The sequence below is a fragment of the Mastigoproctus giganteus genome, chromosome 12, assembly GCF_048544385.1.
Source record: "Mastigoproctus giganteus isolate SK-2022 chromosome 12, ASM4854438v1, whole genome shotgun sequence".
NCBI classification, from domain to species: domain Eukaryota; kingdom Metazoa; phylum Arthropoda; class Arachnida; order Uropygi; family Thelyphonidae; genus Mastigoproctus; species Mastigoproctus giganteus.
The window spans coordinates 109114868-109129178 of NC_143586.1; the positions used below are offsets into that span (position 1 = coordinate 109114868).

Genomic DNA, 14311 nt, shown 5'->3' on the forward strand with positions numbered 1-14311 from the left:
CGTCAGCCGCGTGCAGTTTGGTAAGTCCTTGCAGTGACTTTATAATTTTTTTTTTTCTCCATTAGTAATTGTAAATTTCTAACTACCAGCATTTATTAACAGCTTAAAAATAAAGGTAACTTAACATAGATGCCACAGTTTCCTGTACATTAGATAAATCCTTTTCAATTTTAATATATATTTTTTGGCCTCAATACACAAAAATTATATATATAGGAGACTACTGAAATGTTAAGCATATATGGACTATTTCAGCACAATCTGCTGCAATAGCAAAATGGTGTGGCATCCTGAAGAGATACTGTTTCACATATATCTGCCAGTTGCCCACTAATTTTAATTATTAATTTTTATTTTTATTTTTAAAAGATAAAAACTTTAGTTTTAATTGTAGGATAAGAGTAGACATAAACATAAGTTTTCAGTAGATATAGAGAGATAACCTCTTAACTAAGGTGGACGGGAACTTGCACTCCTGGATTACCTGAGCACCAGCTTTATATTCTTCAGTCATATTCTTTTTATTTTCCAACCCCTATAATTTTTCAACACTGAGCTATTAGTGCAATACAAAGGCAAGAGTGTCTATTGCTATCCTAATTACCTTCCTAACTTCGCCTCCCATTACCTAAACAGACAGACATTTACTGCTAATTGTAATGCAGCATTCGTTTTAAATAAATATAAATCTACTAGCTCTAGCCCCAGAAATTATCCACGGATCCCTTGGGATCCGTGGATAATTTCTGTAATGACTACTTTGAATGATGGCTACTGATAATGGCTACTTTGAATTTTATTTATTTTTTTAAACAAAATCTAAATATTGTTGCAGACTGGATGTTGCACCCTACATGAGAATTAAGTTGTCTACAATCACTCCCAACTTTAAATTACTTAGTGAGATGAAAAACAACACCATCTTTCACACTAGTGGCCTATGAGGTATGATTGACCATATACTCAAATAGTGACAATTTATTATTCAGTTATGTTTAGTGTCAGTCTGAAAAAGGTAGATTATAAACATAATAAATCAATTCTGAGATATAATTTTTAATTTTGGATACCTATCGTCTGGACACCCCATATTAGCTAGGATATGTGGATCCATGATTATTTTTCAAAGCCAAAAGGGGTCTGTAAGCAAAACAAAGTTTGGGAAACACTGGGTTAAGAATTAATCTAGCTGTATTGCACAAATTGGACTTTCTCTCAATTGACATAATAAACTGAATTTTTTGTTGTCTGCGATAGTTGTAATTCGCTGCAAGACTGTGTCTCTGGATAGAGGAATGGTATTTAAATCGTTGCTGTACTTTTGCATAATTGAAATCATTTTTATAGCAACAGGGAGAACAAAACATTCAGCAATAATATGTGATTTCAAATGTTTTCCTTTTAAATATGAAACTTCAAACAATGCTCTTAAAGCTTTACAAGGAACTGCCATGTTTCTTCATGAAAGATTTCAGACCTTGTATGGCGTCGGTGTTTCATTTGAAAAGGATTCAGTATTTTTTGTTCTCTGGATGTTTCGTATGTAAGTGTCTTTATCATTTAACAGATTTCATGCTTTCGTTAGCCAGGTTTTTGTAACATATTACGCACAAAGGATGTTGCTCATCATCAACAACACTGCAAATAAAGCAGTATTCATAAATTCCTGATATTTTCTATTCTCTTTAATTTGGAATATGATGGCTCTCTACCAGAAATTGGTGGTGCACTACACTTGAAATAATGTTAGTGTCCAAATTTTCACGTGATACATTTCTTTCAGCTTTTGAAGTAACTGTAGCAACATTATTCTTGTCACTCCTCGACTGTTTTGTTCTGATTACCCAACTGCCCACGGTAAAATATAAAATATATATTTTTTTTCTTCTTAAAAACAATGATAACATAAAAAGTAGCAGAAGAATGAGAAACACATCCAAGTTGACGAAAAAGCACTGAATTACGAAGCAGAATAAAGCAAGCATGCAACAGACTTGCTATTTACTGCAACCATATATTTTCACCTCTGGCCTTTAGGCAATTTCAGAAATTTTTGCTGTAGGAAGCACGAATTAAGAGCTAAAGGGATTAAGGATCAGCAATGGAGAAGTAGCATTAGCATTAGCAGAGGCATATGATGCAAGAAAGCAAGCTTATTCAGCATCGACCAAAAAAAAAAAAAAAAAAAAAGAAAAAACACAACCACTACTCCCATTTCACCCCTCCGTTCGTTCGAGATACCTGTCCAGCTGAGCCTTAAATTTGTTTAGGCTATCAAATTCAACAACAAGTGATGGAAGTCTATTCCACAAACCAACTGCCCGCTGGCTAAAGGCAAATTTCCGCACATCTATCCGACATCCGTCCTTCCTCAATTTGAATTTATGCCCTCTCAGGTGATTATTCTGAGTAAGAGGAATAATCCCATCGGCATTGAGCATGCTCAAGCCATTCAAAGCCTTATACACCTCTATCAGATCACCTCGCCGATGCCTAGTCTCCAGACTCTATAATTTGCAAAACTTAAGCCTTTCTTCGGAAGAGCAACCCTTTGTTCCATTCACTAATCTTGTTGCCCTTCTCTGTACTCGTTCCAGCAGCTCTACATCCTTCTTGAAATGAGGCCTCCAGACCTGTATACAGTACTCAAGGTGTGGCCTGACCAATGCCTTATACAAGAGAATAATCACATCCCTGTCCCTGCTAGAAAAATTCCTGTATATCATTGACAAGACACCATGAGCTACTCTTGCAGCTCGTCGGCACTGCTCAGAGAACTTCATATCTGCCTGCACAATTACCCCCAGGTCCTTTTCATTCTCTACCACTGTCAGCGTAGTACCACAGAGTTGATACGTTGATCTGGGGTTACTGTTTCCCATATGTAGTACTTTACATTTGTCAATGTTAAACTTCATTTGCCACCTCTCAGCCCATCTGCTCAACCTTTCCAGACCCTGTTGCAGCAGCATAGCATCAGTAGTGTCCTTAACAACATTGCCAACCTTTGTATCGTCTGCAAACTTGGACATTAAGCTTGATATACCATCATCAATATCATTTATAAATACAGAAAACAACAATGGACCCAACACTGAACCCTGAGGAACTCCACTAATAACATTAGTCCACGTTGAGCAGTGTCCATTGATTACCACTCTCTGTCTTCTGCCACTCAACCATCCCTTTATCCATAGCAGCAATTTGCCTCCAATGCCACACTGCTCCAATTTGTGCAGCAGTCTTCCATGCGCAACAGTATCAAAAGCCTTTCTAAGATCCAAATATATAATATCAAAGTTATTCCCTGCATCCAGTTCTTTTGTGACTACATCATAGTATCCAATCAAATTGGTCAGACAAGACCTGCCCTTAACAAAACCATGCTGTGTCTGAGCTATAACTGAATTCTTGTCCAGATGATCCTGCAGTGCTTCTTTAACCAGTGCCTCCATTAATTTTCCTGGAACCAAAGTTAAACTAACAGGTCTATAATTACTTGTGTCAGCCTTTGATCCTCCTTTGTGAATTGGGGTTACATTTGCATATCTCCAGTCTATGGGTACCTCCCCTGAGTCCAAAGAAGCTCTCATAATTATGGCTAGGGGTTTGCTTACTTCCTTTGCTGCCTCCTTTAATATAACTGGATAGATCCCATCCACCCCGGGTGCCTTTTTTATGTTTATCCTCAACAATTTCTCCTCCACTTTCCTCTCAGTTATTAGAAAATCATCTAGCTCACTGCCAATGTTTACTTCACCTACGACATTCCCCTTCCTGAATAACTCCTCATGTGTGAATGTAGATGCAAAATACTCGTTTAGATTGTTAGCCACCTGAGCAGGATCCTCAACTGTTGAACCATCAATATCCAGTGGACCAATCTGATTCATCCCTTTCCTTCTTGAGTTTAAATAGGTAAAGAACTCTTTTCTGTTTTTCTTTGCATCCTTTGCCAAGGATTTCTCATAATCTGCCTTTGCCTGCCTAATCTCCTTTGTGACTTGGTTACATACCAACTTATATCTATCATAGGCTTCCATGTCACCCATTAATTTGTATGTATCCCATGCATTTTTCTTCTCTGCCATATATCTCATTAGTTCATCTGACAACCATTTAGGCCTGAACCTTGAACAATATTTCTTGGTTGGTATGTAAAGCCTGGTAGCTTCCAAGATTAGTTCCTTGAATGCTTCCCATTTTGAATTTGCTGTTGGTAACATCATCAGTTGGTCCCACTGTATAGAATTTAAATACTGTCTCAGACCATCATAGTCGCCTTTACGAAACAAAAACCCTTCCCTTTACCTCTGATGGTAGTTACCTCCTTGAGTAAATCCCACTTCAGCAAACTGTGATCACTGCCACCTAGTGGTTCCTTTATCTGCAGATTCTTAATGCATGAAGAATCACTACTGATAATCAGATCAAGAGTATTACTCCCTCTAGTTGCCTCCCGAACATGCTGGTGTAGAAAACAATCATCCAATAAATCCACAAAAGCCTTGCTAGTGTGTGAGTGACCAACAAACAAATTCCAGTCAATATCTGGGAAATTAAAATCCCCCATTATAAGACTCTCTGATTTACTGGCCCATTCTATTTCCCTGTACAGTATCTTATTATAATCATCAGAGTCATTAGGCCTATAGCACACTCCTACTCTCAATTTTGATTTACCTATGCTTATGTCACACCAAACTGACTCGACACTAGCCTGTCCATCGATGTCGACTGGCTTCACTTCCTTGGATTTTATGTGTTTTTTAACTAATAGCATAACCCCTCCTCCCTTTCTATCCTTTCTGTAGACTTGTACTCCCCAAATTCCAGTTCTGCATTCCTTATATCTGTGTGACACCACGTCTCTGATATCCCAACAATATCTGCCTTTGATGTTTTGAGCAATACCTCAAATTCATCAAATTTATTTACTAAACTCCTAGCATTGGTGTACACGCAAGTATACATGCACCTGTTTCTATTCTTAGCTACCCTAACACAACCCATGTGTTTACTTGTACCGCAATGACAAGATGATATCCGCTCTACAACGTCATCAACCTTTGCCCCTGGCAGACATACCCTGGTCCTGTTCCACCTATCCTTTTTACAAAGCATGTTCCCCGTTTCCCTGACAATAGAGTCACCAACAACTACTAGTTCCTGTGGGACCAGCGCATTCTGCCTTGGGGGCTGCCTCTGTGTTGCAAGATGACCAAGTGCAAGCTCTGGCGTTGATGTGGGCAGCTGAGAGCTTGATGGGCCCTCAATTTATTTCCTTCGAGGGCATCCACCCTGTCCTTCAAGGTCTCATATAGGCCCATAACAACGCTGAGTTGTCGCCTAATTTCCTTGCACTCCTTGCATCGTGCACACACAAAGACATCCCCCGTGGCAGTATCATGTCCCGTACCCGATTGCTCCACAAACATCAAGCAAAAGTACTGAGAAGTCATACTAGTCAGCTGTTTCTGTGTGTCCATAGCCAGCAAGCAGTATGGCATATTACCCACAAGGACAATAAATAAGTAAGAAAGCCTGCATCACATGTGAAACCAGCCTAAAAAATAAAGGGTGGAGTAGGGTTCATCGTATCTCAGACTTCGTTTGAATAGTAAGGTCTTTACACCTACAGTATTGAAAACAGTAATTTTAACAACAGCTTTTTTAATGTACACAATAACTAATTTTATTTAAAAATTGCCGTGACCCCTTTAATTTATCCCGTGATCCCTCTGGGGGTGAACACCCCATAGTTTGCACACCACTGTACTAGACCTCTGACAGAAATGGATATGGAAAGAAGATTTATATAAGGAGCCAGAGAATAGCAAGCCTTACAAAATTAAGCTTACATATGCATTGTATTCAATGCATCCAAGAACTGACAAATTTCTATTTGAGCTGCAACATCTCGGTACAATGCTATCATTGCTATCACTAGACAAGAGGTGGGAGGAGAAGGAGGAGTAAGAGGATTTAGACCCATGGTGCACATAGCAAGAAACTACGTAAGTACTGAAAAGGGATATTCACCAATACTTTGGCTATTATTTTCCCTCTGGGAAGGATGAGATACTTGGGACAAGCAATCTTTGTATGATCAAACCAAACACCTCCATCATTTATAACATTGGAGAAAATTGAGAATAACAAAATGGTCTCTAGAATTACATAAATTTAACATCAGAATATTATATATGCCAGGTAAAAGAAACGGTATGGCAGATATTCACTAATTACAAGAAACAGTACTACTTCACCAATTATAACTAACTTTACCCAACATAAGACCACCTACAGTAGTAAATCTGTCCACATAAGTTAGTATGTCTATCCTTGGTCAATACCAACAGTATAATATTCCAATGGAGAGCTTCCGACCTGAGAGAGAGAGAGAGCTGATCATTAACAAGAATTTAATTCTTATCGATAATCAGTGAAAATAAAGCCTTGATTTGGAAGACAAGTTTGTCATTTGATCACATGCAAGATCTCCACATTTGGCACACTGTCCATGATATCGCATCCATATTTGAAGCACTTGTGTCATTCAAATATCCTATCTACTAATAAAACATTTTCAGTGTATACGCCAATAATCATTTCTACAGTTGCCAAGGTTGATTTAACGAAAAATAAATTTTGCAGGTAACTTTTGAAAAAGTGACATTCTAAGAAATGATTAAAATAAAAAAACAGATAAAACCAAACATTTGTGAATTACAACAGAAATGTCACCTGCCATAACAAATTCTGAGCTTCTACGCTACAATATAAAATTATTTTTTTTAATGTTATGTTTATATATTTTTAACAAATTCAATCCTCGAACATTTCAATCCAACCTTTTATATTAAAACGTGTAGGGAGAAAGAAAAAAAATACAAACACTTACCTTTATTTGTTCAGCACTTATGTTTTCTAACTTCCTTGCAAAGTCCTTATCTTCTTCCAGCGTTTGCACAATCTGCTGCAGATATCTTCCATATTCAAGTCCCTTTAGCCAAACAGACAAACATATAAAGGTAAATTAATTTTTTTTATTAAAATTATGAAAATCTTTAATCACTTTCTCCTTATATGATTAAAGAGGCCTGTGCGCTCTGGAATCATTATGAAACTAAAATTACTGTAACACAGAGCGAAAACGGATACAAAAATAGATTTTGACAAGTTTAATAATGTATCTATTATGTATGTATCTATTACATTAGATACATACAAACAAAAAGCTTTCGATTGTTTTGTCAACCTTCCTCAGTTAAACTGACAGTTAAGAATGGAGAATGAGGGCGTGTACTTCCAATCTTGTACGTGAAGTGTGTGATTAACTGTTGGATGTTGAAGCCTGTGGCTGTAATGCGTGCGGACGTTGCCAGCGTTTGTTAATAGTCAGGATTGCTGTTTCGAAGATAGGGTGGACTTGACATCCACTGTTCCTGTTGACTGAGATATTAGAGCATTTGATGTTCAACGATTCCAACCAGGCGCCTCGGCAATAGTGGCGGGACTTATCCACAATCACGACATCGCAATTTGGGTCAATGTCGTGGTGGGTTGCCCAAACGTGTTCGGCAATAGATGAGTGCTCCACATCTGCTAAGCGAATTGCTCTTTTGTGTTCAGAAAGGCGTTTTTTGAGCCGTCTCCCAGTTTCCCCGATATAGCAGCAAGTGCAGTCACGGCAAGAGATGTGGTAGACCAATCCGCTTAGTAGTAAGGTGGGGACAGGTGTTTTTACCTTAGAGATGAGGGATCGTAATTTTCTGCCTGGGAGTTGTACGCATTTTATCCCATGTGATTTTAAGACTCTACAAACCTGTTGTGATAGGTTTGGGTAGTATGGGATAAAGGCACTTGCGGTTGAGTCATTACCTTGGATGTTTCTGTAGGTCACACTTGTCAAGGGTATTGATGGGATAGCCACACCTCGTGAGATCCGCCTTGACTTTAACAATTTCGGTGCGCCTCTCATTTACAGAGCTAGAGTGTGTCCAGGCACGAGTTAGCAAGGTTCGTGCAGTGGCAAGAAGATGGTTACGCGCGTGTGCTGACCGGAAGTTGGTAAATTGGCCAGCACACATTGGTTTACGATGGACAGTTGTCTTCAAGCGCGTGCCCTCATGCCGGACAAGGGTGTCTAAGTATGGTATGGTGGTGTCCGACTCTAGCTCGATGGTGAATTTTATGAAAGGCGACAGGGTGGTCTAAGATTCGGTCACCTGAATTTCTGGGGATAACCACGAACACATCGTCCACGTAGCGACACCAAAAGGTAATGGGATCTGGTACATTTGTAAATGCAAGACTAATTCCTCCATCGCGATGTTTGCCGTGACCGAACTAACTGGGGAACCCATGGCCGTGCCGTGTACTTGTTGGTAAATGGAGTCGTTGAACACGATTGCACCGCCTGTTAAGCACAGTCTGAGGGCTGTGGAGATATCATTTGATGTCGTTTCACTTTTCGCCTCCATCCCATGTGCAAAGACACTAACACCAGACGATATCTCCACCGCCCTCAGACTGCTTAACAGGTGGTGCAATCATGTTCAACGACTCCATTTACCAACAAGTACACGGCACAGCCATGGGTTCCCCAGTTAGTTCGGTCACAGCAAACATCGCGATGGAGGAATTAGAGAGTCGTGCATTTACAAATGTACCAGATCCCAATATCTTACGGTGTTGCTAAGTGGACGATGTGTTCGTGGTTATCTGCAGAAATTCAGGTGACCGAATCTTAGACCACCTCAATTCTGTCGCCTTTCATAAAATTCACCATCGAGCTAGAGTTGGACAACACCATACCATACTTAGACACCCTTGTCCGGCGCGATGGCCCACGCTTGAAGACAACTGTCCATCGTAAACCAATGTGTGCTGGCCAGTTTACCAACTTCCAGTCAGTACACGCGCGTAGCCATCTTCTTGCCACTGCACGAACCTTGCTAACTCATGCCTGGACACACTCTAGCTCTATAAATGAGAAGCGCACTGAAATTGTTAAAGTCAAGACGGATCTCATGAGGTGTGGCTATCCCATCAATACCCTTGACAAGTGTGACCTACAGACACATGGCCACGTAACGACCAACAGAAACATCCAAGGTAATGACTCAACCGCGAGCGCCTTTATCCCATACTACCCAAACCTTTCACAACGGATTTGTAGAGTCTTAAAATCAAATGGGATAAAATGCGTACAACTCCCAGGCAGAAAATTACGATCCCTCATCTCTAAGGTAAAAACACCTGTCCCCACCTTACTACAAAGCAGATTGGTCTACCGCATCTCTTGCCGTGACTGCACTCTCGGGGAAACTGGGAGACGACTCCAAAAACGCCTTTCCGAACACAAAAGAGCAATCCGTTTAGCAGATGTGGAGCACTCAGCTATTGCCGAACACGTTTGGGCAACCCACCACGACATTGACCCACATCGCGATGTCGTGATTGTGGATAAGTCCCGCCACTATCGCCGACGCGCCTGGTTGGAATCTTTGAACATCAAATGCTCCAATACCTCAGTCAACAGGAACAGTGGATGTCAAGTCCACCCTATCTTCAAAACAGCAATCCTGACTATTGACAAACGCTGGGACCGTTCGCAAGCATTACAGCCACAAGCTTCAACATCCAACAGTTAATCAAGCACTTCATGTACAAGATTTGCAGTACACGCCCTCATGCTCTATTCTTAACTGTCAGTTTAACTGAGGAAGGTTGACAAAACAAGCGAAAGCTTTTTGTTTGTATGTATCTAATGTAACATATGTATATTTCCCATTATTAAACTTGTCAAAATCTATTTTTGTATCCGTTTTCGCTATGTTACAGTAATTTTAGTTTCACTTTCTCCTTATGTTACCACAGAAAAATTTCCATAATCTCACTTAGTACATTATGGACAAAATGCAGGGATTAATGGCGCCTCCGTAGCCAGGTGGGAAGGAGCAGCAGTGCATAGCACACGCTTCTTAATTAGACCGGGGTTCAAGCCCGTCACCACCAAATATGGAGGATGCGGAAAGGTCAGGGAATGACCACCGCATATCCCGGAGCAATATGGCCTTAGTTGCTAATGCTCCTAAAAAAAAAAACCAAATAGCAGGGGATTAACTCAATTTTACTAATACCGTGTAGCTATCATTATCTGACAGAATCTAAAAATGAGGATGACACAGGAAAAAACCACTCTTCACACCTTCTCTCTGATTGTTCTACGCTCCTATTGTTTTTGGGGCTAGTCAGCATAATGCCCAGGTGAGTTGAGGGTTTGCCTTGTTCATGCCAAATCCCATTTGTCGTTGTGTTTGTATCTCTAACTATGAGGGCAGTCACACAAGGTAAGTACAATATTAATTGTTGTTACGTTGTAGAGCCTATTAACACACACATTAATTGGCTCTACATAGTTTCATACAATTAAAAGAAATATTATGTGGAGTTGAAACTCTAGACACTCCTTTGACCATTATATACAATGTCCTTTCTATATGCATTGTACTCACATTTAAATTCTGCATTCCTTATGTCTAAGAAACACCATGTTTCCAATATCCCTACAATGTCCACATTTGATGACTTAACCAGATTCATCATACATATTTACTATACTCCTAACAATTAGATATGTTATTGAATATCTTAAAATACCGTTATGACTGGACTAAGTTCAATAGCAAAGCTTAATTAGACGGTACTCACCTTATATGATCTGCGGTTGTTACTTGGAGTCATTCTAAATTAAACATCATAAATGCGAAACTACCCTCCAACTTTTCCCCAGTCTGCAATCTCACGCACCTTAGATTCCCGCATGTCACAAAGAGCATCACGGGAACATAGAAATTCTTTTAAATAACACGTGTTCCCTCCTCACTTAGTATTGTCAACTGAAGACGTTTAAAAAACGAAAGTCAGTCGTTATGGCTTTTGGCTTCACCGGGTTTCATATATTTTTTAGAGTTTTTAATTAACTAATTCTTCAATGACAACCAAGAACGGAGTTGTGCACTTCTACTTCCTTGAGCTTATTTTAATTCCATTTTAATTTTAATCCCGTATCCTTACTAATTAACTCATTAACTAAAACTAATTAACTAATAAACTCTAAATTATTTAAAACTTTTCAAACCCCAAAATTATCTATCTATCCTACTCCAAGTAACAACTGCAGATCATATAAGGTGAGTACCGTCTAATTAAACTTTGCTATTGAACTTAGTATACTCCTAACAATAATGTACAAGTGATTGCGTGCCCATGTTTGCTTTCTGCAACCCCTAACACAGTACATATATTTGCTTGTCCCACGAGGACATGCAGCAGACTTTGTAATCCCAGACGTTGTGATATCAAGGATACTGCATATCCCAACAGAAGACCACAGACCACCCTGGAAAAAATTCTAACACATAAGCCTTGTACAGTCTCTCCAGAACCATACTGACCAACAAGGCTCAAAATTATTTCCCACATTGTATACTCCCTCCTGTTATGTCTAAATTGTAGACACTTTCAAATTTAATACAGTGGATTTCGGTTATTTGGGCCACCCATTAATTGGGAGAGCAGTTTATTTGGGACAAATCTTAAAGAACAGAACCTAATCAAGCAAATAGCAAGGGTTTTCTTTACTTAATTGGGACAACATGCTGTTTAATCAGGGCAGGAGACTGCAGCACTCGTGATTACCCTACATTTGTCTCTGACCATACCACATGGTCCGGTCGGATTTCCGGAGGTTGCAACTACAAAACAATCAGCAGTTTCCAGTTTATCAGCTTTTCTGTTAGTACAATCTATTATAAACAGGTAGTAAACTATTTTATTGCATTTGCGATAATACTAATAGCTGGAATTTTGTGGTTTTTTACATTATTATGGTAGTATGAATCAGAGCTGTAATACTCAATATGTTCTACGTTGATAATGATATAGTAAATTAATAAGAGGAGTTTACCTCAATATAGTACGTGGAACACTTCCGTATGATACCCTCCAGAAATTAAAACGGAAAAAACGAAAAAATCGACAACTTACCGGTACATTAAAGTAAAATATAAATAATTAAAGTAAATTATAAATAATTAAATAATCAATTTAACACAATTCAAAATCGATTCAAAACAATTAAAATTCAAATTAACGCAATTAAAAGAATCTAACGAAAATATTCAAAACGATTTTCCTTCCTGAAGCTGACAATGCTTTTCGACCGACTGTCGTGATCACAGGAATAAAAATTATCGAATCCTTTGGATAAAAGTGAAATCTGGTCCTGCGATAGTGTACACGAGGAAAGATTTAATAGTGAAAGATTTAATTCAACTTAAATAGTGATTATGTGTCTTCGCGCATGCGCGTAAAGGTCCACGCATCGGAGATCAAATATGGCCGCCGAACATTAACAGAGTTCTCGTGTAATTTAATTTCAACGGTTTCTGCAATTAATAGTCGCGTATAATTACGTTGAACGTTAAGTATTTTGGCCTCGTTAAATAAAAAAGTATGTTTTTCGTTAATGGCATGAAAGGCTAATTCTGACGCTGCTGAACGAGAAGCACGAACAGAGGCTTCGTGTTGATTTACACGGATATTAAGAGAAAACCGCGTGGAACCCTGATAAGACGAGTCGCAATCACCGCAAGAAATGTTGTATACTAGATCATTAATTTGTGTTGCGAACGCCGAAAGAACCGAGCGATTGTTCAGTATAGTGTGTAACTTCCGTATAGGCCTAGCTATAATTTTAAATTCGGTATCTTTAAAGAATCTGTTAAGTTGTTTGTGCCACTGTTCAACATATGGGACAGAAATAAAGTATTTTTTGATATTACTATTGTTGATTGGTGCAGTATTTTGTATCCTATCCTTAGCTTGTACCCTAATTCGATTTATTGTGTTAATGGGATAACCCCTGTTCAAGAATCTGCTAGTTAATATTTGTATTTCTGAGTCTAAAGCAGAATCCGTCGTTGAATATTTATAGGCATTTAGAAATTGATTAAAGATAATCGATCTTTTGTAGGTGAACGGGTGGTAGCTATTATAATGTAGAAGCATACCGGTGTTTGTGGGTTTTCGATAGATGCTAAATTGTATTTTGTTCGAGTCCCGGGTAAGCGTGAAATTTAGAAAGTTTAATGACTTAGTATCCGTATCTTCCCTTTCCAATGTAAATTTGAGTCTAGAATGAATATTGTTAAACGAATGTAAAATATCTTGGATAGTACTACTATCGGTAATAACTAGAACATCGTCTAAATACCTCCCATAGTATGTGATACGGGGACGAAAAGGTGTCAAATGTATCTGCTCAATCGTTGAGAGATAGATCTCTGACATTAAGCCACTCAGGCTCAAACCCATTGGTAATCCAAAAATTTGTTTGTACACCTTGTCTCGAAAGGTGATGTAGTTAGCCTCAACTAATAGTTTAATTAAGTGAAAAATCTCCTTTATAGGCAGCTTCGTATAATTAATCGGTGTCGAGTTTTTATTTAACATATCCCAAATAATATCTAATGTGTATTCAACGTTTACATTCGTATATAATGATGTAACATCTAATGAGAATAAATTGTCATTGTCGCCGAGTCTACAGTCTTTAAGATTATTAAATAATGTATCGTAATTCTTAATCCCAAATTGTATAACCTGTCTAAAAGGTTTTATAATGTTATATACATGTGTGGCTAAGGCTGAAAATGCCGAGTTCCTGTAGGAAACAATAGGTCGAATCGGAAATCCAGGCTTGTGTAATTTTACCTGACCAAAAAGTGCAGGAATATTGTATGTTCTGGACTTCAATTCCTTCAACTGAACCATAGTAATGTAGTCGTTTTTACGATATGTGGTTAACGTTTTATTGTATTGATTTACCAAATTGGTAAACAGTGTCGGGTCCACTTCACAATAAGTGGAGCTATCAGATACAACTGAATCTAACTTATTAATATAATCATGTTTATCTAGTATTACCACTGTATCTCCTTTATCTGCCCTCTGTATAATAATTTCCTTATTTTCTCGAAGTTCTCGTAAAGCTGAACTGTCATGTGTATTCAATTTAGGAAGTCGTGTTTCTTTTATGTTATTCACTACTTGGTTAACTTGTTGAATAAATACATCTTTTTGTGGAACACTACGAAGTCCAAATTCAAAATCAATTACGCATTGTTTTTTTGGCAGCTTTCGAGGTGGTAAATTATAATTTAATCCTTTGGATAAAAGTGAAATCTGGTCCTGCGATAGTGTACACGAGGAAAGATTTGTAACCTGTTGATGTGTCGGT

The 14311-nt window shown here is 38.5% G+C and overlaps 1 protein-coding gene across 1 annotated transcript in view; it reads right to left on the bottom strand.

Annotated features, from left to right (window-relative positions):
* Window positions 1–14311, bottom strand: part of LOC150077332 (uncharacterized) — a 308602-nt gene that overhangs the window by 249225 nt on the left and 45066 nt on the right. Inside the window, exon 3 of the mRNA XM_090385859.1 lies at window positions 6905–7006. Within this exon, the coding sequence (XP_090241985.1) occupies window positions 6905–7006 (102 nt within the window). The remainder of the gene's footprint in view (window positions 1–6904; window positions 7007–14311) is intronic.